Source organism: Lycorma delicatula, chromosome 7, assembly GCF_047948215.1.
Source record: "Lycorma delicatula isolate Av1 chromosome 7, ASM4794821v1, whole genome shotgun sequence".
NCBI classification, from domain to species: Eukaryota; Metazoa; Arthropoda; class Insecta; order Hemiptera; family Fulgoridae; genus Lycorma; species Lycorma delicatula.
In genome coordinates this window covers 103,333,236-103,359,628 of record NC_134461.1, presented here as the reverse complement: position 1 = coordinate 103,359,628, position 26,393 = coordinate 103,333,236, and the positions used below count along the sequence as shown (strand labels likewise).

The 26,393-nt window shown below is 31.9% G+C and overlaps 1 protein-coding gene across 1 annotated transcript in view; it reads right to left on the bottom strand.

Moving 5' to 3' along the window:
• Positions 1–7,546: 7,546 nt before the first annotated feature.
• Positions 7,547–26,393, bottom strand: part of LOC142327277 (coiled-coil domain-containing protein 174) — a 296,126-nt gene continuing 277,279 nt past the window's right edge. Inside the window, exons 5-7 of the mRNA XM_075370175.1 lie at positions 24,145–24,399; positions 18,198–18,332; positions 7,547–8,123 (exon numbers count right to left, since the gene is read on the bottom strand). Coding sequence (XP_075226290.1) covers positions 7,624–8,123; positions 18,198–18,332; positions 24,145–24,399 — 890 coding nt within the window. The 3' untranslated portion in view covers positions 7,547–7,623. The remainder of the gene's footprint in view (positions 8,124–18,197; positions 18,333–24,144; positions 24,400–26,393) is intronic.

The window sequence follows — 26,393 nt, the reverse complement described above, 5'->3', positions numbered from 1 at the left end:
ATACCAACTACTGAAAGTAATGAACAAGGAGGTCTTTCAAATGTGAAACAATTTTAAAACATTTTTCTCTGGGGATGTTTAATTGATTATAACTCATCGGAAGATATAACATTTTTCCAGTCTTCTTTGGGCCACTTAGCAAGTGCTTTGGCCCACAGGAGCCTTTTTATGCACATTGCTGGAGTTAAAATCTGCCTTTCAGCTAGCCAATGAGATTTCTGTCCCGCTGCAACACTCAGGATCTAACAGTTGTCTCATGTAATTCTGTTCCTCTGGCTGATTCTAAATTTAAGTCAACAGCAGATAATGTAGGATCAAGTTAATTTTTCTCACTCATAACAAATCCTGTAGTGTAGTTTTACTTTTACAGCCATAATTCCCTTTCCTTTGAAGTGAAAAGGAACCTGTTTCTTTAAATTATTTTAAAACAGTATTCACTGTCCTTAGTCCAATACCATACTCAGGATCTGTTTTTCCTTGTGTCATACTGTTGGGTATAGAAAGAGAAACAATTTTCTTGTAGTATATACACAGAACAAAAAATACAAACATATGATTTTTTAATAAAAATTAAATAAACCTTAACAAAACACTATTTATAACATTAAAATTGGTAAATAAACAAAGAAAAATAATCTCACATTACACAGACAACTTGGGTGTGTTCAAGCAGTGTACTCATAACATGGAAATAAACAAACAAATGCCTGCATTCAGATTAATTTTCACACACACACACATGCATATATTGTCACATTTTAATTCACTTTTGTGGAAAGTCACTGAAGATGATTCTAAAAGCAAGAGAAAGGGCACAGCATTTGATCACAAAAATGACTGAGTCACTTGTACAACTACAAATGTTTTAAATAGCAAACTAACCAATTTAATAAGTGCAATACTTTCAAAACAGATGTAGTAATGTTTTTAGTCATTCTTGAAGTCATAAGTAGTGACTGACACTGTGTTCTTACCTTGACATCAGCTGATGTCAAGGTAAGAACACAGTAATAGAGTATACAGTAGAGTAATAGAGTTTATATAACTCAAAAATTGTTAGCACAATTTTTGAGTTATATAAACATAAATTTTCAGGCTGGTATTTTCACACACATTACAAATTGTTCATCTCATCCTCTCAAGCAAATACTTAACGATGGTCCTGGAGGTTAAAAAAAAAGAAAAAAGTAATATAAATTTAAAACGTTGCTCAAAATATGTATTTGATTTTTTTTTCTCTTCATTTAGGGTATAATTTCTATGTATTTGTGATTTGCACCTATACAATGGTTGGCCAAAAAAATAAAGAAAAAGAATTGGTTAAATAATAAGGCATAAGAAAAAAAAATTTATACAAATATAAATACATTCTCTACAATGACAAACAGAATATACAGAGAGTGTTCCCCCAGTAGTAGATACTGTTTTGGGAGGTGATTCTAGAATCAAAAATAAGAAACAAATCTTTAAAAAAAGCAACAGAAGTGTTTTGTTCTCAAGTTGTGGCTGCTGAAAGATTTCACCAGGGTGACATCTTTGAGCAAAAATCAGGATTTTTGCTCAGTAGGTAATCTAATTCAGTACTAAAATTTCTTTACAACTAATTGTGGTAAAGAACTGGTGTTTTTATCTTGTATTATATGAACGGAATTTTATTTTAAAAAAACATGGCTCCCAGAACTGTATGCAATATTCTTTAAAAAAGTTACTTAAAACTAAAAAAATCAAAAACATTATTTTTTAGTTTGCCATAAAATAACTTCATTAATTGCTAATTAACAAATAAAACTTTGTGACAAATTTTATAGATAATTTAATTCTCAGAGAAAAACATACACAGTAAATATCGTTTATACTGACTTCCAAAAAACCAACGATTTTAAGTCATTGTAACCGATAGTCACAATAACCGATGTTTAGGTAACTTATTTGTACTACTTTAATATGCCATCTACACGGGTATTGTAATACAGTAAAATAATAACTTATTTTCGTAATAAGATAACATTAAAAAAAAAAATATATATGCAATAATAAACACAAATACGCTAGAGTAAAAGAAGATAGAGAAAATTGTAAAAAGCAAAAAGTCAGTTATTTTGCTTTGTTTCAAACATTTCGTGTTGTAGTACAGTTTTTGAAAGTTCTTTTCTAAATCAAAACAAACATTCTTTGTTTCTTCATTAGCAATTTATGTAAACTGTGAAACCGACAAACGGTTTTCATCCCCGCTATAACTTCTGGAAGATTTGGCGGGTTGATGTCTTCATCGTTGTCACTAGCGTTACCTTCGTTGTCATTACCTACGTCCCCGTCTATTTCTGCTAATACTGAAGCCACTAATTATCATCTGTTACAGTTTAATGAGTTTCTAAATCTTTGTCAACCTCTTGCTAATCTTAAAACAATGCATTTGGCAACGATTGATTCTGCAGACTATTGCCCAATTCCGCTAAAGATGCGACATCAGTAACTTCGCCAGCCTGTGGTAAAAATCCTGCATGTCTAAAGCAATTTCTTACAGTCAGCGGAGAAACCTGTGATGGAGCTGAGTGGGAGTAGGAGGTTTGTCCGCCTCTCCCTAGTGGACCAGACCGGAGCCCATAATTTAACCTAAGTCAGGGGTTTATTTAAGCGTAAAGTTGAATTTCATAAGGGAACTAAGACTAAATTTCGTTGTTGCGATCAACATATTTGGTGGTGGTATGTTGTGTTTATCTTGCCTCGAATTTCGAGATATTCACGTAATTGGCTCATAATAAGTAGAACTGGGCGCGGGGTTCGCGCTTCCGCGAGCTCGGTTAGCTAGTTCAGAGGGATACGGTGCAGGACATTCAAGATGTCCGGACGATGCCTACAGCGAAGGCAATAAGCTGAGTTATTAAATCTACCGAGGCATTTACATCGGTGGCATCCCAACGAGGCCAGGCTTATTACTATGAGATGTAAAAAGTCAGACGGCGATTGACGACTCCCGTCAGGTCATGGAACGGGGGGGGGGGTGTTTGGCGACGGAACGTCACTAGGCGAGTGTCTTCCCCTACAGGGTTGGGATGGGTTCTTCCATATCACCGGTATTGTCGAACGACCTACGCCTAATTCTTGGGAAATGTCATTAGTTTCACCATTTACTAACTGCCAGATAATGTGCGCCTTTTCCTCTGTCGTGAATGTTTGTCGCAGTCATAATTAAATCACTATTAAATGGATTACACAGGATACGTAAAATAAAATACTGTACCCGCACGAGATGATACGCTCACACAAAAATATTAATAACAACTGAATGTGGTTACTTCAGTTTACAGGAAAATGATAAGAATAAGAACTACAGTACATATGCAGGTAAAAAGGAAAAGGTGACTCATTTTAACCGTCACAATATTTCTGTAGTTACAATGTAGATAACTACGTTATTGGCGAGTCACTTCCGTCCGTCATTATATGCGATAAAATGTTGCATTGTAGTAGAAAAAATAAGTAATTAACCGACATGTCATTACAACCGATGTAATTAAAAACAATATACATTCAGTATTTATGTATCAACAGTATTCCAAACCAACCAAGAGACAAGTTTTTGGTCACTATAAACGATATTTACTACGAGGGTAAGTCAATTATTATCCAGAATTTAGTTATATTTTTGTTTATGTTGGTAGTACAGTCATGTTGCGTAGATGACGTGTGAGTGGTTTAATTGTTTTTATGTCTGTGCAGGTTTGGTGCTGCTAGGTTAGTTCCATTATCGCTGTACTGCCGTTAACCACAGCTGCTCCGATTCCTGTTTGCACTAAAGAAGAGCAACGTTCAGTGATCCGTTTTTTGTGGTCGGAAGGTGTATCACGGGCTGAAATTCATCGAAGACTTTCGGTACAGTGTGTTGCCGCAACGGAGTGTCTATGAATGGATTGAAAAATTCAAAAATGGTCGCACGATGAAGGAGCCGGACGACCGTTTACCGCCACAAATGAGGAAAACATTGAGCGTGCACGTGACATGGTTTTCTTAGACAGACGAGTAACTACTGATGAAGTGGCACATCGTCTGCAAATTAGGCACGGTTCTGCCTACGAAATCATCCACAACAGACTTGGGTCTCATAAAGTCTGTGCAAGATGGTTCCCAAAACAACTCGCACAGTTGCATAAACAAACGCGCTTGGACATCTGCCAAAAACATTTAGATCGCTATGGTAACGAACGGGACATCTTCTTAGACAGAATCATCATTGGTGATGAAACATGGATCCATCATTACGAGCTGGAGGGTAAATGACAGAGTATGGAATGGAAACATCCAAATTCGCCCCGCAAAAAAAGTTCAAGACCCAACCATCCACAAGAAAACTGATGCTTACAGTTTTTTGGAACTCACAAGGCCCAGTACTGGAACATTATGAGGAAAGGGACATAATAATAAACAGTGTGTGTTAGAGTGAGATGCCTACTGCCAAGCTGAAGCCTGCAATTCGAAGCAAACGCTGAGGACTGCTGTTGAAAGGCGTTGTGTTGTTGCATTACAATGCTCATCCACACTGCTGAAAACACTCCAGAAACTCAACTTTGAAGTACTGGCTCATCTTCCATGTAGTCCTGATCTTCCCCCTTCCGACTATCACTTGTTTGGTCCACTAAGGCATTAAGTTGATTTACCTCGGACGAAACAATGAAAGAAGCGGTGCATTCCTGGCTCGCAGCTCAACCAAAAACCTTCTTTTATGAGGGCATCAGGAAGCTTGTGCAATGATGAACCAAGTGCATTGAAATGCAAGGGGACTATGTTGAAAAATGATGTACATGTAAGTTTCCTATTTGTATTGCAATAAAATTTATAACTACATTGCGGATAATAATTGACTTTCCCTCGTATGTATATATATATATATATAGAATATCTCTTTATAAAGTAAGTAGTTTCTCTTAACTTCAATCAAAAGCAGAAATAGGATAAAACTAATAGATTAAAGTCAGAATGTACCTTAATACAGCCCCTTAATGCACCTTATTTTATAAAATATTTTCAATTGAATTTTATTACTTTAACCAGCTAGTTGGCATTACTTAATAAATGAATTGAAACTTAATTTGAATGTGATTATTGTTGTTCTTAAAATAATATGTGCATAGACACTTAGCTGTTTAAATCATGATTTTTTATTAACGAATTCAATATGCAGCTATAATAATTTTATTTTGAATTATGTTTATTTACATTCAGAATTTAAATTCAATTTTTATTTATGAAAACTGCAGTTTGTTACAATTGTTTTAATAATACCTAACTTATTCCCTCATACCAAATATGCAGATATGACTTATGTGTAAGGATTTTTTAATGGAAATACTAAAGCTTTGGTGCAGAACATTGACATAAATATCCTAAATACCTAGATCTATACAGTAAAGTATTTAGTAAGATTTTTTACAATATGCATGAGAATGGTACTCTTCTTAGAATTAATATTTCATCTCAGTATGGGCTGAAACATGAAGATGAAGTTGAAAATATCTTCAGACAGTTAAACATAGTCTCACAAGTTTGCAAAAAATATCTAGGCAACTTAATATTACAAAATGTTCATGTAAAACAAACAATATGTTTTCATAGATTACATCCATATGTGCAGAAAATGTAGCACCATCAGCTAAGAGATTATGCTAGGCGAGTGCAATTTCGTGGATTCATTAATGTGAACCACTGCATACTTTCATGAGAACTACTTTCATGAATATACTTTAACCATATTGGTATTAACAATATCTAAACTTTTTATATACTTAGAAGAGAATCCACATGCTACTATGAGTATCAATTTTCAGTGAATGTTATTAAAAGGTTTTTTCTCAACTGAAAAATGTTCCAATGTCAGAATGAATGGATATGCATTTTCAACACTAAGGGCTCCTCCACATTCCACTCATTACGTAACAGAATTTTTAATTGAAAATTTTTTTAGAAAATGCACTGCTTGCATTGGACCTATTAATTGATCACCAAAGTTTCCAGATCTCTCTTTATTAGACAACATTTATAGGGTTGGATGAAAAGTGAACTTAAAATTAACATACAAGACATAATGATATCTTGAGTTTTAAATACTTCTCCCTTGTAAAGGAGTATGAAGAAGTTTTGAAATGAGCAACACAAGATCTTAGGAAATGAATTTTATTTTATAAAATTAATATAATTAACTACTTTAAAGAAACAATAGTCTGTAGTCTGTATCAAATTAACAAAATAATATTAAATTCATTAAAATAAAAATAATGGGAACAAGATATTTTAGTTTAAATAACCTAGAAAGTAATAAATATACTGAATGATAAGATTTTACAAATAATAACAGATTTAATTTCACGGATGAATATTTCAACCACTATTATGCTATTTTCTGCACAACCCCTGGGATGTACAGAAAATAAAAATAATAATAATGATAAAATTAAAATATTTATATTTTATAATAAAAAATTTTAGATTTTATATTTCATAAATAAAATAATTATAATAATAAAAATAAAATAGAAAATAGGGATAAAAATGTAACAGAGTCAGCAGACTGTCTATCAGGTTGAGTTACCAATACAGCAAGTTCCAATAAAGAAGCAACTGCACTGTGTGATATTGGAAGGTCCTGCACAGGACCACAAATCTATAAGCCACATTCTAAGGTACTTTTCTAGGAAAGGAGGGTTAAGGGTAATGAAAGGGAAGGGTAGTTGAAAGAGATAACAACTAACAGAGTTGAAAGCTGCATCTCCAGTTGAGTTAAGCTTATTGTCCTGCCTATAACCAATTAGATTAAATTACAATAGATTAATAATCATGTCAACTGAACTGTAAATTGTTTATTTACAACTACAAAAAAATGGTTACATCGCACGATTTCTGTGATAAACAGTAAAAGTAAAATAGTCCTTAATGTAAAAGAGAAATGTAGAAACTGAATGTTATGAGTACCAAAATGTTGTCTAATAAGAAAAATCTTTTTAAGAGGTCAACAGTTATGAATAACTAGGATTTTTGTGTAACAAATGATGTTAATGTAAACAGAATAACAATGGAGTAGAGATAACAGCAACTTCCTGTTATTAAATAAGTGTTTTTTTATCTTGGTAACCAATGTGTTAATATCAAGAAGCTGATTTACAGATCTGTGTATTTTATACTATATTGAAATATGGAGTTAAATGTTAATCAGTTAACCATGCACATAAATAAAATAACTGACACAGATAACATGTGTTAGAGAGACACATTTTAAAATTATTATCTTAATAATCTTGGTTCTTGAGACAAACAGAGAACTCAAGTAGTAAGAATCATCGGGTGTGAATATGATAAGAATACAAATCAGAAAGGTGCAGACTACAAATGGAAAATAAATATATGTGGAGGGAAGATGAAGAGGGAAAACTAAAGGATATGAAAAGAATGGCTCAAACTTAAAAAGGTAGGTGAAAATCCTAATGTTTTGTGAAATACAAGGGAGAGGGTAAAACTGAAAAAGAAAAATAATTAAAAAAAAATTATGTTAATCGAGTCAGCTGTCAAAAATCTTTAATTTAATATTAATAAAACTTGAAACACAACATTTTTACAGTGCATGTCACATATACATTAAATTACATCTAGAAGTCCTTTATCACGTTTCTTTTCTTTTATTTCAGTTTCTTTTTGCAAGTATTTTAAACCTTCTGTAATTGAATCTTCCATATCTTTTGATGATGTATTAATTTTCCTAAATTTTTTTTTATTATAAATATCCCCACCATAGTATTCCATTGTTAAAGGAGGAGGAACTTCAGCACGTTTGTGACTTTCAACCTTTTTATCTTCTAGTTCTTCATTGTAATTACTTGTACTGGAACTACCAAAAGTTTCAGGTACTTCATTTTTTATAATCTGCAATTTAGTTGTATTTAAAAATGTTTCACCCTTTGCAGAAGTACTTGCTGATTCATTTTTTGAAGTTTTAGTGAATAATTTTTTAGAACTAAAATAAAGACCAGACTGACTTCTTTTTGAAGATGTTGCTTTCAATTCATAAATAGATGGAGGTGCAAATTCAGTATCTCTTTCTTCTCTTCTCTTTTCAACCCATTCTTCTTGAGACATAACTGAAAGAAAAACCAATTATATACTAAATCATACAAAAATCTTAAAATACAAAAAAATTCTTGATAAATATGTATTTTTATATATAAATTATATTCAGACTAACATAATTACTTAAGATTTAACATGTAATGATCTGCTAAGAAATTAATTAGGGCAAACCAAATCAATTACTAAGTGGCAACAATTAGGGAAATGAAGTGGAATGGTATTTTAGAAAAATTATTATACCATAAGGCAGGTAGAATAAGGGGAATTTCCAAGAAAAATATTATTTGACAAAAGTAACAATTATTAGAGTAACTGGAAATAATTTTCATAAAAAAATAGAGAAGATGAAACAGGTGGTTGCACACATTTAGTAATACTGCTGATGACTATAGTAAACAAGATGACACTTAATACACTTGCCTTTGGCACTCCATTCTCCAAGGTGATGCTACTCGTCATAGAATCTCCACTACAAACACGGAATGTGCAGTCATTTAGGAAACCCCTAATAAAGGCAAGCATATTGCCCATGACTCCATATTCTTTAAGGGTGTTTAGAATACCTCGTCGCCAGGCTGTGTTGTACACCCTACTGATGTTAAAGAAAATGGTGACGAGTTGCTGGTGGAATAGGAAAGCATTTTGGATAGCAGTGTTTTCAGTGATGCAGGTGATCAATGGAAGATCATCCATGGTGGAAACCATACTATTCTGGAAATATCAGAGTGTGCTTCTTTAAATACCATGTAAGCCTTCGGTTCACCACTCTCAATGTTACTTTGCACAAAACACTTGTCAAGGAGATAGCTCGGTAATCTGAGAAGCACGCTTTATCTCTACCAGGTTTCAGTACGAGTACAACAATGGCTTCCAACCAAATGGGGGAAAGACTTGTGTGGAGAACAAACCATTACATATACACAATAGTTCATTACGTGCCAAATTGAGAGGATACTTAGACAAATGTTATCAGGTCTAGGTGAGGTGTCATGTGAGTTTTTTAATGCAACTCACGGAATGTAAGGAGAGCATTTAATTTGCGGACTGAATCACCAATTTTTAATTTTAATATTTCCATTCGAATCTTATATCTTTGAAATTCGTTAGCATATGATGAAGTTAGGGACAACTAACGAAAACAATCAGCCAGGTTAGTTCCAACTGCAGATGACTTAAGGAGTTCTCTTTCATGAATAAGGCCAAGGCTAGACTGTTTGTAGATCTGCAAATGACATGAAGCTTTCTCCACACAGTAGACGTGGCAACATGACTTTCTCCTAGTGTCTATTAAAACAGGCCGACATAACACTCTAGCTCTACGATACAAATTCAGATATTCATTTGTAGGTCTACGATTAAATTTATGCAATGCCTGTCATTGCTTCCTAATCGCGTTATATCTAACACACATATCTGTAGTTGTGTGTATGTATATATATATATATATATATATATGTAACTAATATATATATATATATATTAGTTACAGGTGATTTGGTTTTTCTTTTTAGAATTTTTAATTTTAATAACCTCTGATGATCTGGAGTTGGGTGGTTCCTCAACGATTTTCTCCAATATATGAAGTGATGGTGGGGAAGATTTTGAAAGATGGCAAGTCGTAGATGACAACTCAAAGTGGGTGTTTGTGTGGGATTCCCTAACCGGGAGCTTATTGGACAATTTTGTATTCTTTTTCTGTTTAGCCTTTGGAACCATTGTAAGGTATTACTTCAGAGTATGAATGAGGATGATATGTGTGAATGTAAATGAAGTGCAGTCTTGTACAGCTCAGGTCGATGGTTCCTGAGATGTGTGGTTAATTGAAACCCAACCATCAAAGAACACCCGTATCCATGATTTAGTATTATTGTACAGCTTACCACCAGCTGTATTCACTCCTGGCCATAGAGGCAAAACTTTAGGGACAACAGCTTTTGGAAGTATTTCATTAATGTTGGTTTTGCTGGCTGCAACTACTGACTTCTTGTTCATCTTAGCTCCAATTTAGTAATTATGAGTGAAGCAACTTGATCAGATAAGATCTGAATAAGCTTTTTAAACTTACTGCAGGATCCGCACTGTTGATTACTCGTATTTTCAAAGGCTTGTCTTGATGAAGCAGTGGCAAATGAGACGTCTGGTTTAACCAGGTTACATGAGTTCAACAAGTTTTTATACTCTCTTCATGTGGCCAGAAAGGATAACTTCTGCTCAGAACAAATTTTTAGAATTGTCTTCTCTTCTTTAAAAGTTGGACAATCTCAAGAGCGAGCTGAATGTGCAGTTTGCATATTTTTCATCTTCTGACAGTTTGTGTCATTGTGAGCATCTCTATTTTTCAATTTTCACATTTTTCAATTTTCGAGCAAGATGCTGAAGTGTGGCCTACTCTTGACATTTGAAATATTGCCATGGGTTGGAGATGAAAGGTTGTATTCAAAGAGAAAGATAACTTACTCTTACTTTCTCCAGTGGTACGGGAAGGTTGAATGTTAATTATAAGGGAAGGTGCAGGTTCTTCTATTCAATTCTGGCATTTCACTGTTCTTCTATTCCACTCTGGCGTTTCATTATTCACTTCACCAATACAACACTTTGGGGATGAAGCTCATCTGCTACTTCAGTAGCAGATCCCGACAAAATATTACTCCATGACTTATATTTAAGGGTTTGTGACATGTTGTATTTACATTTATACTGCCCATGTTAGTGAGGTGTAAGAGAGACCAATTTTGCTCATCATTAAATGTTTCAATTAGATCCATCTGTTAATTTTTTGATGTTCTTTGGTGAGCCACTTGATCCTGTTATCACTTTGTTGATCAGGAAAGATGAGACTTTGAGAAGGGATAATCAGACCTTCCTGATTATTTCACTTAATACGAATCTAATATTTTTAAACTGTGGATGAGATACATCACAATTACATTATCTTCTATATTACTGTTAGCCTTGTCAGACAATGCTTTTCTTCTTTCTTTCTTTTTCCTGTTTAGCCTGCAGTAACTACCGTTTAGATAATACTTCAGAGGATGATATGTATGAGTGTAGTCTTGTACATTCTCAGTTCGACCATTCCTGAGATGTGTAGTTAATTAAAACCCAACCACCAAAGAACACCGGTATCCACGATCTAGTATTCAAATCCGTGTAAAAATAGCTGGCTTTACTAGGACATGAATGCTGGAACTCTCGACTTCCAAATCAGATGCGTTCACCACTAGACCAACCCGCCGGTGGGTTTGTCAGACAATGCTGATCGAGGCCTTTTCAGAAGACTATGTTTGGTGATTTTTTCAGATGCACCACCAACCATTGTAGTGTTTTCTTGCGGATTATTAATTTTGGTCTCGCAAGTACTGGGGAAATATAGGACCACCTCTGTAGAGACCACGTGTACAGAGGCTTGGCCCTAATGCAGCTGGGTTCGTCCAGGTGCCCAAAGGACTCATTTACATTCATACATATCATCCTCATTCATACTCTGAATAATACCTTATGGTGGTTGTGGAGGCTAAACAGAAAAAGAAAGAAAAAGGTACCCAGAGGACATTGTTCAAGACTCATTATGTAGAGTCATCCACCCATTGGCATGATAGTTTACACCTTGGGTTACAGTTGTGTTTCATAAGATGTCGCAAAACCATCAAATGTAAATGTAAGAAGAAATTGTGTAGGATGTTCTTGTGTAGTTGTGTAAGGGTATATGTTGTAATTTATATAGTGTTTTTGGTTTAGTGTATACGTATAATGTAAAGTGTTCTGCAACTTTGTGTGTAGAGGGAAGAAAAGCTAGGGCCATGGGAACACCAACCCCCAAAGTCTTAAAGAATAAGACTTCTCATCAGGGTAGCTAGAATGAACCTCATATGCTTGGAGGAATGTGAGTTGTATATATAAATCACCAGATAAAAAAAAATACATATATATATATATATATATTTTATATATTACATCAGCTTAAACAAATCTTCCTTATATGATTTGTGCACAAATGTCACATTCCTATTTTGAATTGAAAACAAACTATTAATTAATCTACTGCCTGTAATACTAGAATAAAAAATTAATTATATTTAGTTCCCCCCCCTCTATATTTATCCACTTAAATTCAGTACTTTTAGAAGAATTTATATAATTCATTTCTACAATGGAAAACTGATTCTTTCTTTCAAAATATATATGTTTTTTTAACAACAGGTGCAACATTTTATCATATTCTGATTAATAATACTTATTAATAAAGAATTATAAAATAAATAATGTCATTAAAAACAAAATAATGTGATTCTTAAAATTTTTATCAAACTAAGCACTAAAAAGTTATCTATCAAATGTTTTTTGTTTTCTCTAGTACGTACAATTTTACTAAGGAATGGCAATTTCTTTTTTTCATTTTCAAAATTCTCTGTTTTATGCATCGATGTGTAAAGCATTCCAACAAAGTTTCATTCATCATTTCTCTACATTTATATTGGAAACAATGATGTGACTGGCTTATAACATTTTATTTCTTCATATGTTTAAGTCATTAGTTCAGTTTTAATCTTGATGATTAGTAAATTACTTAGTAATATGTTACGTAAGAGAGACTTTGATTTGCTGAGTATATCATTGCAAGCATCAATAAAAGTATTTTATAGTCAATACTATATACATGTGAAAGAAAAAGCAAAATACAAAAGTAAAATAAGAAATATTTGATTGAAGTTTTTGTAAAATACATTTAGAAAATTGAGTGAATCTATTAAAAATTATTCAGACAATAAAAATGATGAATAAATGAGTAAGCAGATTGATTAGATGCATTATCACATTAATATCTCCTAAGAGAATAATAATTATTATCTTATTTTACAGATTTAATTTGATAACTGATATAGTACAGTTTATTTTTATAAGATAGTCATGAGCATTTGCTATAAAAACCAGAATAAAATAAAATTTATACAAATTTTATTATAAAAAATGAAACATTTTGAAAGAGAATTTATTATCAGATTTAAATATTTTATTACTTTTTTCTATTCCTAGAAATTATTGTAAGATATTTTAATACCTTTTTTGAAACATAAAAATAAAATAATATTTTTATACCACTGAGGAATTTAATGGTAAAGATTAATTTATATTGCTAAGTATTATCTTTTAGTGAAAAAAAATTTGTTATTAATAATATTATGAGCAAGTAAACAACAGAAAAATTATTATAATATTATCTGCAAATCTGTTAATGCACATGAAATTTGGTAAAGAAAAAATAACTCCCTTTACTTCATAAAGACTTGGACAGTGTATGGAAGCAATTCAAAGCTTGGAAGGTTAGCCTATTTACCAGCATTAAACTAGAATTTTCAGAAATAAGTATTATAACGTGTGCACTAGTAAGATTATTAATTTTTAATTTTTATTTTGAATTAACTATCTAACAATAGTCACTTAACTAATTAATTAATTGAGATTAATAATTCAATCATATATTACTTATAATTATATTAAATAATTTACAATTTTGAATATTTATTTATTTATTGAAATGTTAAATATTTATAACTAATTTATGGATCAATTAAAATTTGATGAATGATAATTGGTGTTACACAATCTGCTTCCTCTTTGTTAGGAATATGCCAGTTTTAAAAATTACACTACACTTAAAAAACCATTTTATATTTTTAAATTTAATTATATTCATCATTTCTTTGTATTAGGTTTGTACAATCTTCGAAGTTTTGTTTTGATTTTAATAGGATTTTACCATCATATTTTACTTTTTGCTGGGTGATAATTATTAATAAAGATCACTAACATTATACTTCAGTCATCTTCTTATTTATTGATTAATAAATAATATGCTATCATTCATTTGTACATTTTAAAAGTATAGAATTTATTTCCTTTCAAAACTGATTAAATGATTTATTTGGCAACAGGGGTTATCAAGTACGGTTAAATGTTTTTACACTGGGTAATAATTGTCATCACAGCAAGCTCGTACTGGTGGACGTACATGATGTCAAACAATACATGCTATACATATGCAGTGGTGACATGGAACAGTGTAGAGGAAAGTTAATGAAGGCTCAGAATACAAAGTAACAGAAGGTAACAACACCACATTTTGTTGAATGAACCAGTGGGCTTTGATTTTTCTTCATTACAATTTCCAATTGATAAGTAAGTTGAAGAATATTAATCAGACTGGCATACTTATTCTGATCACAGGTTTTTCCACAGTTTCCTGTAATCCTTCTAAGAAAATAGTTTTTTTTTTGGGTGGCAAAAAACATTGTCGTGTTATCACCCGGAAAACAAAAATATGAAATATAAAAATTAAATATAAAATCTAGTAAGGCAACAACAAAATAAATAGTAGAAATTTAAAAACAAAATGAAAACCCAAATTAAAATACTAAAAACAAAGACAAAATAAAAAACTTAAAACTAAAATGTTAAGTACAAAAATATACAACTACTGCACAAAAAAGAAAATTTCAAGAACACAATTAAAAAGTATGTAAAATACTAACACTTCAGAGAAATAAAAACATCCGGTCCAAAACGTCTTTATTATTGCCCAGGATTTGAGGAAAAATGGGCAATTTAAATTTACGATGCAAGGCCGCATAACGTATGCAATCCACAAGGACATGGCGTACAATCAAGCGATATGTTATCGCTTCAAACAGTCAGACATCGTACGCATATCGGTACATTTACTATTGATCTCAGATACACGTGAGTAGCTCTCGTATGTCCTATCCGCAACCGACAGAGGACCACTTCCTCTCGGCGAATTTTCCTGTGGGAGAAATCCCATGGTAACGCAGTATCTGTGATAGAATGAAGTTTGTTGTCGACTCCGGCAATCCAATCATCTTGCCACACGCGAAGTGCGTGTTTGACACGGTTAATAAAGTCGGATGTAGTACCACGGGTAGTGAAGGATGGCTGACTACACGCGTCTTTGGTAGCGGAATCTGCACGTTCATTACCAGGAATACCCACGTGACTAGGGATCCAGCAAAAACTCACTTGTATGTTGCCATGGTTCAACTTGGCGATTGCATTGTAGATTTTGGTGACAGTAGGATGTCTGGAATAAAAATTTTCTAAGGCATACAGAGCACTACACAAGTTGCTAAAAATAAGGATATGACGGTACTTAGGGTTAATGATATTCAAAGCCTTATGTATAGGCCTGCAGTTAAATTTACACAGCACCTGCTGTTGTCTGCTAATAGCGTTTCAACAATCACCATTCCACCAAGGAACAGAAGGATGTCTAGGGTTTCCGACATTTGTGGGATATATCTATTAGCATTTTCAAGTACCATGGACATAAAAGAGGAAAGTTAATGAAGAATGCCCGTGGCATTGTCACACTGTGATGGGAAGGCTTTATGGTAACCATTCCAGTCCACCTTTCAACAATCTATGTCCATGGTCTTTTATTCACCTTGCGATTGACACCAAAAGCAATAATAATCAGCCTGTGATCACTGCTGTGAAAGTCATCACAAACAGACCAATTAAGACGAGGGAATAAACTCGGTAAGCATGTGCATCAACAAAGGGCCTTCTGATTACAAATATCTTGCTTCAAAATATATGGGTATTATCCTCAAAAGAAGATCTTCCATTCAAGTAGAACCTCCAACATATGGGAAAGAAGGCATATGACACTTTCTATAGTATATGTTGAGTAATCCATCCAACTTGGAGTTAAATTTTACTCATACTTGTTCTTTATAAAAATGTTTGTGAGGCTACTGTATTAGTTCTCCACCCATCTGAGCTCAATGTATGCAATTTAAAATTTATGAAGATATTTTGTTGAAAGCTTTCTTCTGTTATTGGTAACTGGCAGTTACAGAACTGTTTTTTGAAAGGCAGTCTCTGTAATTACCAGAATTAAATCCATAGATATCTTAGCTTGCGAACGTAAATTACACAATGTTTCTAAGAAAGATGATCAACTCAACCCTGGGTTCAGACCCTGGGTTAAAGACCAGCGTTTTGAATCTTGGCAGGTAAGATGGAATGAAATCTTCCAACTGGAGCAGCACATATGATAGTTTCCCAAATGTGATAGAATTACTTAGCTAGAAGGATTTCTCCAGATCAATATAGTACTCAATTTCTGGCTAGAAATAGTGCAACCACTTAGGGAAAAGTTGGTTAGATTTAATTCAGTTGATTTAGACATATGCCTGGAATCTAGGATTCAAGAAATGATATACTATATCCTATTTGTTTGCCCACAGAACGAAGCTGAACATACCAGAGTAGTTAGGGAGCTTGAGAGACTGAATTCTTTTTTGATGTAAGAGTCAACTGGAAGACTCATTGTGAACAGGAAGTTGGAGAAAACCTCCTGAGTATTTTTCTTTGTGTATAGAAATGGGTTGTTTTTTTAGGTTATAAAGTAGTAACTGGGTAGCTATGGATCCATTTGAGTACACACATTGGCTAAATATAGATGTATTAGCATCAAGCCTCGGTTAGATCAGGTATCAACAAAAACTCATTTAGTTAAGATTTCTATGATGGAACTATGCTGGGAGTTGATGGCATTGACCATGCTCCCAAGTGCAGGTCAGACTGGAAGAAAAAAATATAATTAAATGATAAGTGGTGGTAGGCTACAAAACTATTTTGAAATGAAAAGATTCAATAGGCAATTATCAGAATATGTTCTGAATGTAGTGGTTATTAGTTTAAATGTAATAATGTAAAATATTAGATTAGGCAACTACCTTGGAATATTGAGAATGTTAATGGAAGTTTTCCCAATAATGTTAATTCACAGTATGTAAGTAATAGTTACGGTTCATGGACCTAAGGGTTTGGGTCTGGGTCAAAATTTGTTTACTGTTCATATAAAGTTTATTGTTAGAGTTTTTTGCCCTCAAAAAAACAGATAGGAGAAGGCAAAAAAGAGATGGATAGAAATAAAATGTTTGAAGAAGCTTTAGGAGAGGCAAAAGCTAAGACAAAATCACTGATGTAAATGTCTACCAAGGCACTGGGATCCAAGACGAAGTAATGATTTGTAGGTTATAGAGAAGTAACCTGAGGGTTTACTATTCAGGGTAACCTGAGTAGTAACCAGACTAGGATTCCAGTGGAATTCTGATGGAGGCCTAGCTGATAATTACAGTATGCAATCACTTTCGACAATCAATAAGATGACCTCAGCAAAGGCCTTCATGATTAAGACCTCATGATTAAGGCCTTCATGGAGGGGATAGTGTGATGACTGGAACTGTCATAAAGTCTTCCCATTTGTAATCAGGACTACTATTACTATTTTTAAGTGAAACAATAACAATACAGCATATAAATTTTATTGTGTCGAGTGATACACAAATTTAATACTTCCATCATCCCCAATTTTCCAATTGGGTTATCAAATTGGATGGAATGAATCTGACAAATTTTTACAGTTGGATTCCCTTCTAAACTATTAGTAGGTTGGATACCAAGCAACAAACATTTGATTTATACCAGCTAACATAGACATCCATTGGTCATTTTAAGAAACTCGACAGTTACAGAATTACTGTAACGTTAAATAGGCAGAAGATGTTGAATCCAAAGAGAATGAGTATATACTGAAAGTAAAGTTTTAAGAATTAGGCTTAACATTATGAGATCAGATAACATCATTGGGAGATTATTGATAGGGAAATTTACTCATCACTACTTACAATAAGATGGCCAAGAAGAAAATGTTTGAGGAACTAGTTTTGATGGGACACAGTGTGAGAGAAGAGTATTTGGAGATAAAGAGAGATGCAGAGGACACAAATACTATAGACAGTATTGGTGCCTAGGTTCTATTGTGCTCAATGTACCCTAAAATATTTATTCTTGAAACAAATAGGCCCTTAATGTTCCAAATACTCAGTAATCAAGGAGAGGGCTTATTTTTAAAATGACATGAAGAAAATTGCATTATTTATTAAATTAATCAATCAACTGAAAGAAATGTATAAAAATATTATCAGTAAAAAAAAGAAATCTCAGTTGAAAAACGTTAGAATAAAAAAAGCATCACTTTTCTTATTAATAATGTTTACCTGGATTAGGTTTTACACCATCTTTTCCAACATCCCATGGTCTAACATGTGCAGCTCTTTTCAAAGCATTTTCTAATTCATCTAATTTCTCTGATGTTGATTCCTTGTCATCATCAGTTTTATTTTCATCTGTTTCTGTAAAAAAAACACATAAAACTAATGAATTTATATAAAATACGGAACTCTTCCTTCATATATGTATGAATATATATATATTTGTGTGTGTGTGTGTGTGACACACACACGCACACACAAATGGAATTTTCATGTAAATATGTTAATCTAAATAATATTTCAAGATACAATTTTTAAAAAATGCATCAAATGTGTCATCATAACAATAATAATAAAAAATCTCAGACAAAACAAATAATAAATTATTCTAATACTAATATAATTAAAATATGCAGCTGGAAATGCTACAATTGTAATAAAAATTAAATATTTTAAATACAGTTGGAGAAATAAATAAGGCTACATAAAAATATAATTACATATAAAATGTGCCAGAGAGTCCTACTGTATATTGAATTCTCTCTTTTTATTTGATGCATTATTGGGAAATTTAGTCTTTCTTTATTATGAAGTATAGAAATACTTCAGCTTCAAACAACTTATTTTTTTTTTGTTCATTTATTACTTACATCTTTAACAAAATCAACTTTTTGTTTAACCTGACTTTCAAGTTTATTAACTTATTTTATTCACTTTTACAGAGATTCATTTACATGTAACAAAAATAACAAAAGCTCAAGAGTATCTTTTTTAAAATAATGCTTTTTCTTTTAAAGATTTTTTGAAAGGGGGTTCCAGCCAAACCATTATGTATTCTGACATAATTAATAACTAATTGCCAATTTCCATAGTAGAATGGTAGCTTCTTGACCTTTTATCTGGAGGTCCCTGGTTAGAATCCCAATCAGAAATGACATTTTTCATATACTACAAATTTCCATTGAGCTAATGACCATAGCAGTTGATACTCGTACAATAAAAAGTAATAACTAATTATTTTGGTGCGCAGATTTTTAATTTATGCCAATAAAACGTGTACTTATATATACACTGAATTCAACTTTTGGTCATAAAGTGTCACAACCCTCTCCTTTCCATTTAACATTTTTGAGTTGCCACCTTGGTAGCTATGGATGTGAAAGTATCATGCCAAAGAGAAAAGTGTTTCAAGGTATGAGCATTTGCTGAATTTCATTTTTCTATAACGGTTGAAAATATATTTAAGGGTTCCGATATTTTATTTTCATTCTATAGCATTATTTCCTTACTCTTGGTTGTGCAATATTTGTTTCAAAACTGCCCATCCAATCTATGGAATGTGATTGCTTACATAAAAATAAAGAAAATTTTCTGCTAATCAATCGTGGAGTGGTAGTAACATGGCCTTTCATCTGAAAGTCCTGGGTTCGAATCCTGGTCTGGCATGGCATTTTTCACAAATGCCATATAGACAAATATATATGCCCAAAAATGTTTTATTTTGTACCTACTTGTCTATGTGGTTTTTTAAATAGAAATCTATACCTCGAAAATGGATTTAGGTGTGAAACAAAGTTCATTAAAAGAGAAGGTTCTCAATTTGATTCATGTGATTTTTTTTTCTATATGTTCAACCCCCACTATTTACTTAATATATTAATTTTGATGATTCATATTTTTTTAGTGGAAGCTCCTGTGGTGGCTCCACTGCAAATTTTTTTTTTATAACTCAAATGAAAATTTTTTAAACTAAAAACTACACAGTCTACTTAGATGATTTGAAGATTCTTTTATCATCAGTACTCCTTAGCACTGGATCATAGTGTAATGATATATACCTAATGTCATTATGGTGTTTAAGAAAATTGGTTGAAAAAAACTCATGTCCAGTTTCAGTCCTATGTCATTTCTATAGGCATTCCTGTTTTTATAAAAAATAATAAATATTCCCTCAAGGGAGGAGAGAAATTAACTCATACTCTGTAGCAGTCACTTAGTGTTTTTACTCTGAATTATTTTTTTTTGTTTTCATAAAGACAGGGTTCTCATTTTTTTATTCGTACAGTCAGTGCTTTTATACATCTAGACTTATTCAAATTGAAATAAAAATAAGAAGTGTAAGACAAAATGAACAAAAATTATACTGAGAATTAAAAACCAATACTTTTTTCATTTATTATTTAAATTTAGTTTTTTTTTTTTGTAATTTTGAGAAAACAAATTTAGTTATGCTGATAGGTGCTTTTTTGATAAAAATCACTTCCTGGAGCTTGGGAACATAGTTTTGAAACTCATGTACAAAAAAAAAAACACTTAACTGGAAAAAATTAATTATAAAGATAAGAATATAAAACTTCAAACTAAATACATAATAAAATGTGGAAAATAAGTCTAGATGGTTTTCATTATGACAGTTTTACTGGCATACACACCAATTTTCTAAGTTATCATATTATATTATAAAACCAGATAGCATAATAAAAAAACAACTTAATAAATAACCTTGTAGAAAATTTTCTTTTTAAAAACTAAAAAATATACCAATGTAACAATAACAGATACAAGTTGCAATAATGTGTGACTTAAATGAGTAAAGTCACTGCATAACTGCAAAGCTATTTATGATCTAGATGGTCATTTCTTTTGAACAATAATATGAATAAACACATTGATAAAAAACTGTAGACACTACACTCTGTTATATTTAGGACTGACTTAAGTGAGTTGCACTGCACAGCCCAAAGATCACTGATACTTTTAACTGGCTCAACAAATATTACTTTAAAAAAAAACTCACAAAAGTGGAGTAAAGCATTATCAGAATTTCAGAAAACGTTTTAGAAAACATTTTTTGAAAATTTTTATACTCTAAAGTCGAACCTTAAAAGTATTTTTGTAGAAAATAGTAATATCAAAATCACTTCTTACTGGAAAGAGGGGAATCAAAATATCATAAAATATAAAACATTCTAAAGAATTTATTTTTTTTACTACTCTTTTTTTATAAAAAATGAAATCACCTTATAAAAGATATAAAAAAGATTTCCATCTTAAAGTTAAGAAAAACTTCAAAGTTACTCAATATGACAATGGTTGCATGTGAAAAAGAATTTCACATGTTTAGCATACAACAATCTTCTTACAATTCCAGCAACATTTTGGTCATCCCTCGCCATAAGGGTTGGTCGTATCAAAAATTGTTTCAGACAAAAGTTTTAGGTAATGTTTAGAGGACTAACGACTTTAAACTGATTCAATACTGCGCCTATTAAGGAAGATATGATTTTTTTGTCATTGAAACCCCATTTTTTCCACTTTCTGGGCCAATGGTTGGTGGTATCAAAAAATCTTACTTAGATAAGATTTAGGCCCTTATCCAAAGAATAGTAGGAACTTTAAAAGAATTAGATATTTTACTTAATAAGAAAGTTATAGGGATATTTTGTTTTTTTAGAAAAAGCCATTTCCCTCCCTCTGGGTCCAATTTTGCCCATTAACGAACTCGGCCAAGATTTTTGGTCATTATATTTTTGTATCAATTTGAAAGTGATTGGCTTAAAATTACGGCAGTTATCGTGTCCACAAGAAAGTGAAATATGTGTATTTATATATGATTATTATACGATATTATGATATTATGATATTATACGTATTATATATATATAAAAATTTAAACTGATAGTGGTTTTGGGGTCTGAGGGATGTGAAACGCAAAGATATGTCAAAATATTCTGGGAGTCGAATCATGGTACACATTACAATAGGTAGCTTTCTTTTGAAATCTACCTAAAATACGTATAGGTGACTATTTTTAGCATATCACATTAACAATCAACAATCGTAAATGATTTTAATCAATTTATGTTTATGACACACATAATGTTGTCAGCTGAATATAGTTATAGTGACAGAGTAATCCAAATAAATTTTAAAATGCTGTTGGCAAACATAATCATTATTAATCATGGCTATTAAATAATTTTTAAAAGTGGGAGCAGAACAGATAGATTAAACTGGAAAGGTTTGGTGTAAATTTATTTTAATCATAAAAGAAATTTGATAATCGTTTCTAAACTAGTTTTCAAATGTCCTACTTAATTATCTAAAAAGCTAATCAATCACATAGTGTTGTGTGGTTGGTTATATAGTAAGTGTTTGTTAAGTACAGACTACAGATAATGAGTTTCCACATCAGTTCTTAAAATATATTATGTATTAAACTGTGTAGGAGTTTAAAGTCTAAAAATAAATGTTTATAACTCTTCTGGTAGTAGAAAACTACTATGTTAGTAAAAAATAAACCGGACATTTGTTTTTAGCATTTATTAGTACAGAATAAAAATAAATCTATTGCTTTTCAATGTAGTCTCTCTGAAGTTAATTTTTCTCATTGCATGGGGAGCTTCTTCATAAGCTCCATAAGACATGTGGATCCATTCTTCATAAAAAGTTTGAGAACTTTTCAAGAGCCAATTTCGCGCAAACACCGCTACTTAGTTATGGTCTGGAAACGACGACCTCCCAGTACCTTCTTCAATTTCTAAACAAAAAATAATGGCAGGGGATAAAATTAGAATGGATGATGTTCTAAGGTTTCCTAGTAAATTTCATCCAGTTTATTCCAAGTGTTAACAACTGTGTGAGGTCTGATGTTGTCATGAAGTAGAATCACATTTCTGGTCGGCTAATGGCGCCTTTTGTTCCTGTAGGCGGCTTTCACCTAGTCCAATTGCTAGCAGTAGCATCCAGTATTAACAGTGCTATGTTGTGAAGAAAACTGACAAGAAGTACGTCTTCCTCTTCCAGTTCCAAAAGACGGATGAGAGGACTTTTCCAGCTGACATTTGCATTTTTGCTTTTACAGGGGAAGGTTTTATTCCTTTCCCATTTCATAGCTGTCAATTACATACAACTCAGGTGCACTGATGAACAAATGTCTCATCATATGTGACTGCTTGGTGCAAAAAATTATTTTCCTCTTGTCGAAATCAATTCAACAGCCTTTGGCAAATTTTCTTTCTGATTTTGAATAAAGTCTTGGAATCCACATCACACACTTTGTGGAACTCAAGGTGGATTTAATAACAGAATGGACACTTCTGTGACTGATACCCATTTCCGCAGCAATTTCATCAACTGTAAGAAGTCAATCATCTTCAATGAGGTTATAGATTGATTGACTATTGTCATTCATCACACTTCTCCTTGAACACTAATTGTGACTTCATTTTTTACAGCTTTACACCAAGTTTAAATTTGTTGGCCCAGTCATATACCTGGGTATATGACATCATATCCCCAAACTGTGCATACATCACATCCCCAAACTGTACATCTAGTCAAAATTTCAGAAGATTTGATGCTCTTATTTGCAAGAAAATTGACAATAAAATGTTGCACAACCAATGATGGAACTTCTTGCTCTGACATGATGCTAATGATCAGAAAGATGCAAATACTGAGGATGCTATCATCCATTCCCTCTCCACATCTCCACTGTCAATACCCTCCGCACCATCCCACTCATGTTCATATGCAAGCTGTGAAAACAAAAGACGAATCTAAATATTTGACTGACTCCGCATATTCTGAAGGCAAGCCCTCTGAGGGTTTTTTATTTTCCGCAAGGCCCTCTTCTTACTTTTACCTTATCTTCATTGGAAATTTACTGTGGGGTATTGTCAGCTGTCACCCAACTATGACAGTCATTCTGACAATTTTCTAGTACCTGACAAAACAGCCAAATTTTCTGGGGCTATTTTTTACAGTCTTTTTCTTAACACAATATTAAATATTTTATTTATAAGCAACTTATAAACTATAAGATAATAGATCACAGACGATATATGTTAATTAAACATGGAAATTAACTACATATTAAATCAATAAAAAGAGCATTTTCATCAATCAAAATAGTTAAGCATAAAAAATAATTAACAAAAGAAAAGAATACCTGTAATTATTTTAACATCTTCAGATTCTTCACAATTTTCTTCTTCTGGAGGTAACCCTAATCTTTGTCTATTTCTCAAACGAGCAGCTCGTATTCTGGATTGTAACTGTTGATTACGTCTCTCACGTAAACTTTGAGTTTCTTCTTGTCGTTTTAATGTTTCCTGTCGTAATCTTAGCAATTCTCGTTGTTGTTTAATACGTTCATCTTCATCAGTAGAGAAGTTGTAATATCCAACACCATGAGTTCTTGCCTCTGTAAAATAGATATAAGAAATAAATTTTAAAAGAACCACTACTAGGAATTGTTTTCTCTAGCTGTTGTAATTTTTTTACTCACTGCTAATAATTCTCTTGAACAGATATCCTAACTTTATTTAGAATGTGATGATTATTATTTTTTACTACAGCTATGACTTTTTTTGGGGGTATGATTTCATGCTCCAGGTCTCCAAACTTGATATTAACATTAAAAAAAAAATGTATCTGGCACACATCACAGCGAAGTAAATTATACAAAATACTGTTAAGGGAAACAGTTTTAATGCAGTGCTATTAAAACTGGTTACCTGAATACCTAATTAAAGAGTAAGTTTTATCAGATAAAAAATAAAGTAATGTTACAGCTACTATGTTATAAATTATCCTTCTCAATTTTTTTTTTAGGTCAGTTTATCAGACACTTACTTTCTGTACAACAGTCCAATTTATCAATAAATTTATTCAATTCACCTCATAAATTAGATATACCTGTTGAGTTTCTACACTGAACTTAGCATTTTCAGATTCTCTTTAGTTTCTTACACTAAATTTCAATAAATCAATTCTTTTTCATGTTAATTGAATATTAATCAATTTAATGCATTGCACAATATTGCATAATTTTTACCTAAATATCATAGATGGTTAATATTCTTGACAATCTTATATGTATGTTTCCCCTAATGAGTTGAAACAGTGAATATAATGGAATTATTTGACAATAGAAAAGGTATGTTATTTTGTTACTTAACATTATCTTTTGAAGGTTGTAATGCACATAAAATACCTAAGGTACAACAATCATAGCTGTCAGTGTAAGGTGAACGGAGTGAAATTGAACAGAGCTGAATATAACATTCATTTTGGACTACACCTATTTTATGGATTTGGCATGATAATAAGCAGTAATACCATCAGCTCAGTGAAGAAGCAAACAGAAAACCACTTCATTCCTCATTTTCTAAGTAAGCCAGACATGGGACCTTGTTTTTCTTGAGGATAGACGCAATGTTTTTCTAAGTGTCTTGTAATATATTTCAGGTTATCTACAATCATTACAGTTATGGCACTTAGTGTACATAACTAAGTATACATTATAATGAACAGGGTTACAATTAAGTACAGGTTGTTTCAAGTAAATACAATACAATATAATACTTGATTGTGCTTTCATAAACAAATAGCAATAATTATTAATATTAAAATCAATAATTATAATTAATTACATTAATAAAATGTAACTGATATTTAAGCATGCTTTAAGACAAATCTACTTTTTTTTAGTAATGATTTATTTGTTCCAAAGTTACTTTTTCACCTTTGATCTTAATATACTTTATAATTAGTTTTATTCTTAGCTCAATACACTCTCTTTTTTCTTAATTTCTGTTAGGAATTCCTTTTTTTGTGGATAGATAGATTTACAGCCATCCTCCAACAGTCAATAGAAAACAGTTAAATCGCGAATATTTATAATGGATAGGGCAGTTCATTTTGAAGGATAACCCAAAAGAGAAGAGGATTTCCTTAATAATATAAAATAATTTCTGCACTGTTTTTCTTTTTCTTCCACAATTCCCACTCCACTGTAAGGAAACTCTGCCAGTTTCATTATAATGCTAAATAATTTTATTAACATTGGTAAACTAACAATACATGCTTTAGCAATATCTCTTTGTGTTATAGAAGAATGTTACTATTTTACTTTTTTATTATTATTTTACTTTTTCCTAAGGATGATGCTCATTTTAAAAAACATATAAAAAGTTGATACTAGTCACTAAACTGATCTCAAATCTATAATTACTGTTTAATACAATTCACCAACTAACTATTATATTACTACAACCTGAAAATGTATGATAAAATACAAACAAAATAGCTGGAAGTATTGAGGAGAAGATATCAAATGATCAGGACTACCAACTGAAAGAAATTAAATTATTATAAAAATACTACTTGTTCATATTAATTTATATACTACTGTTG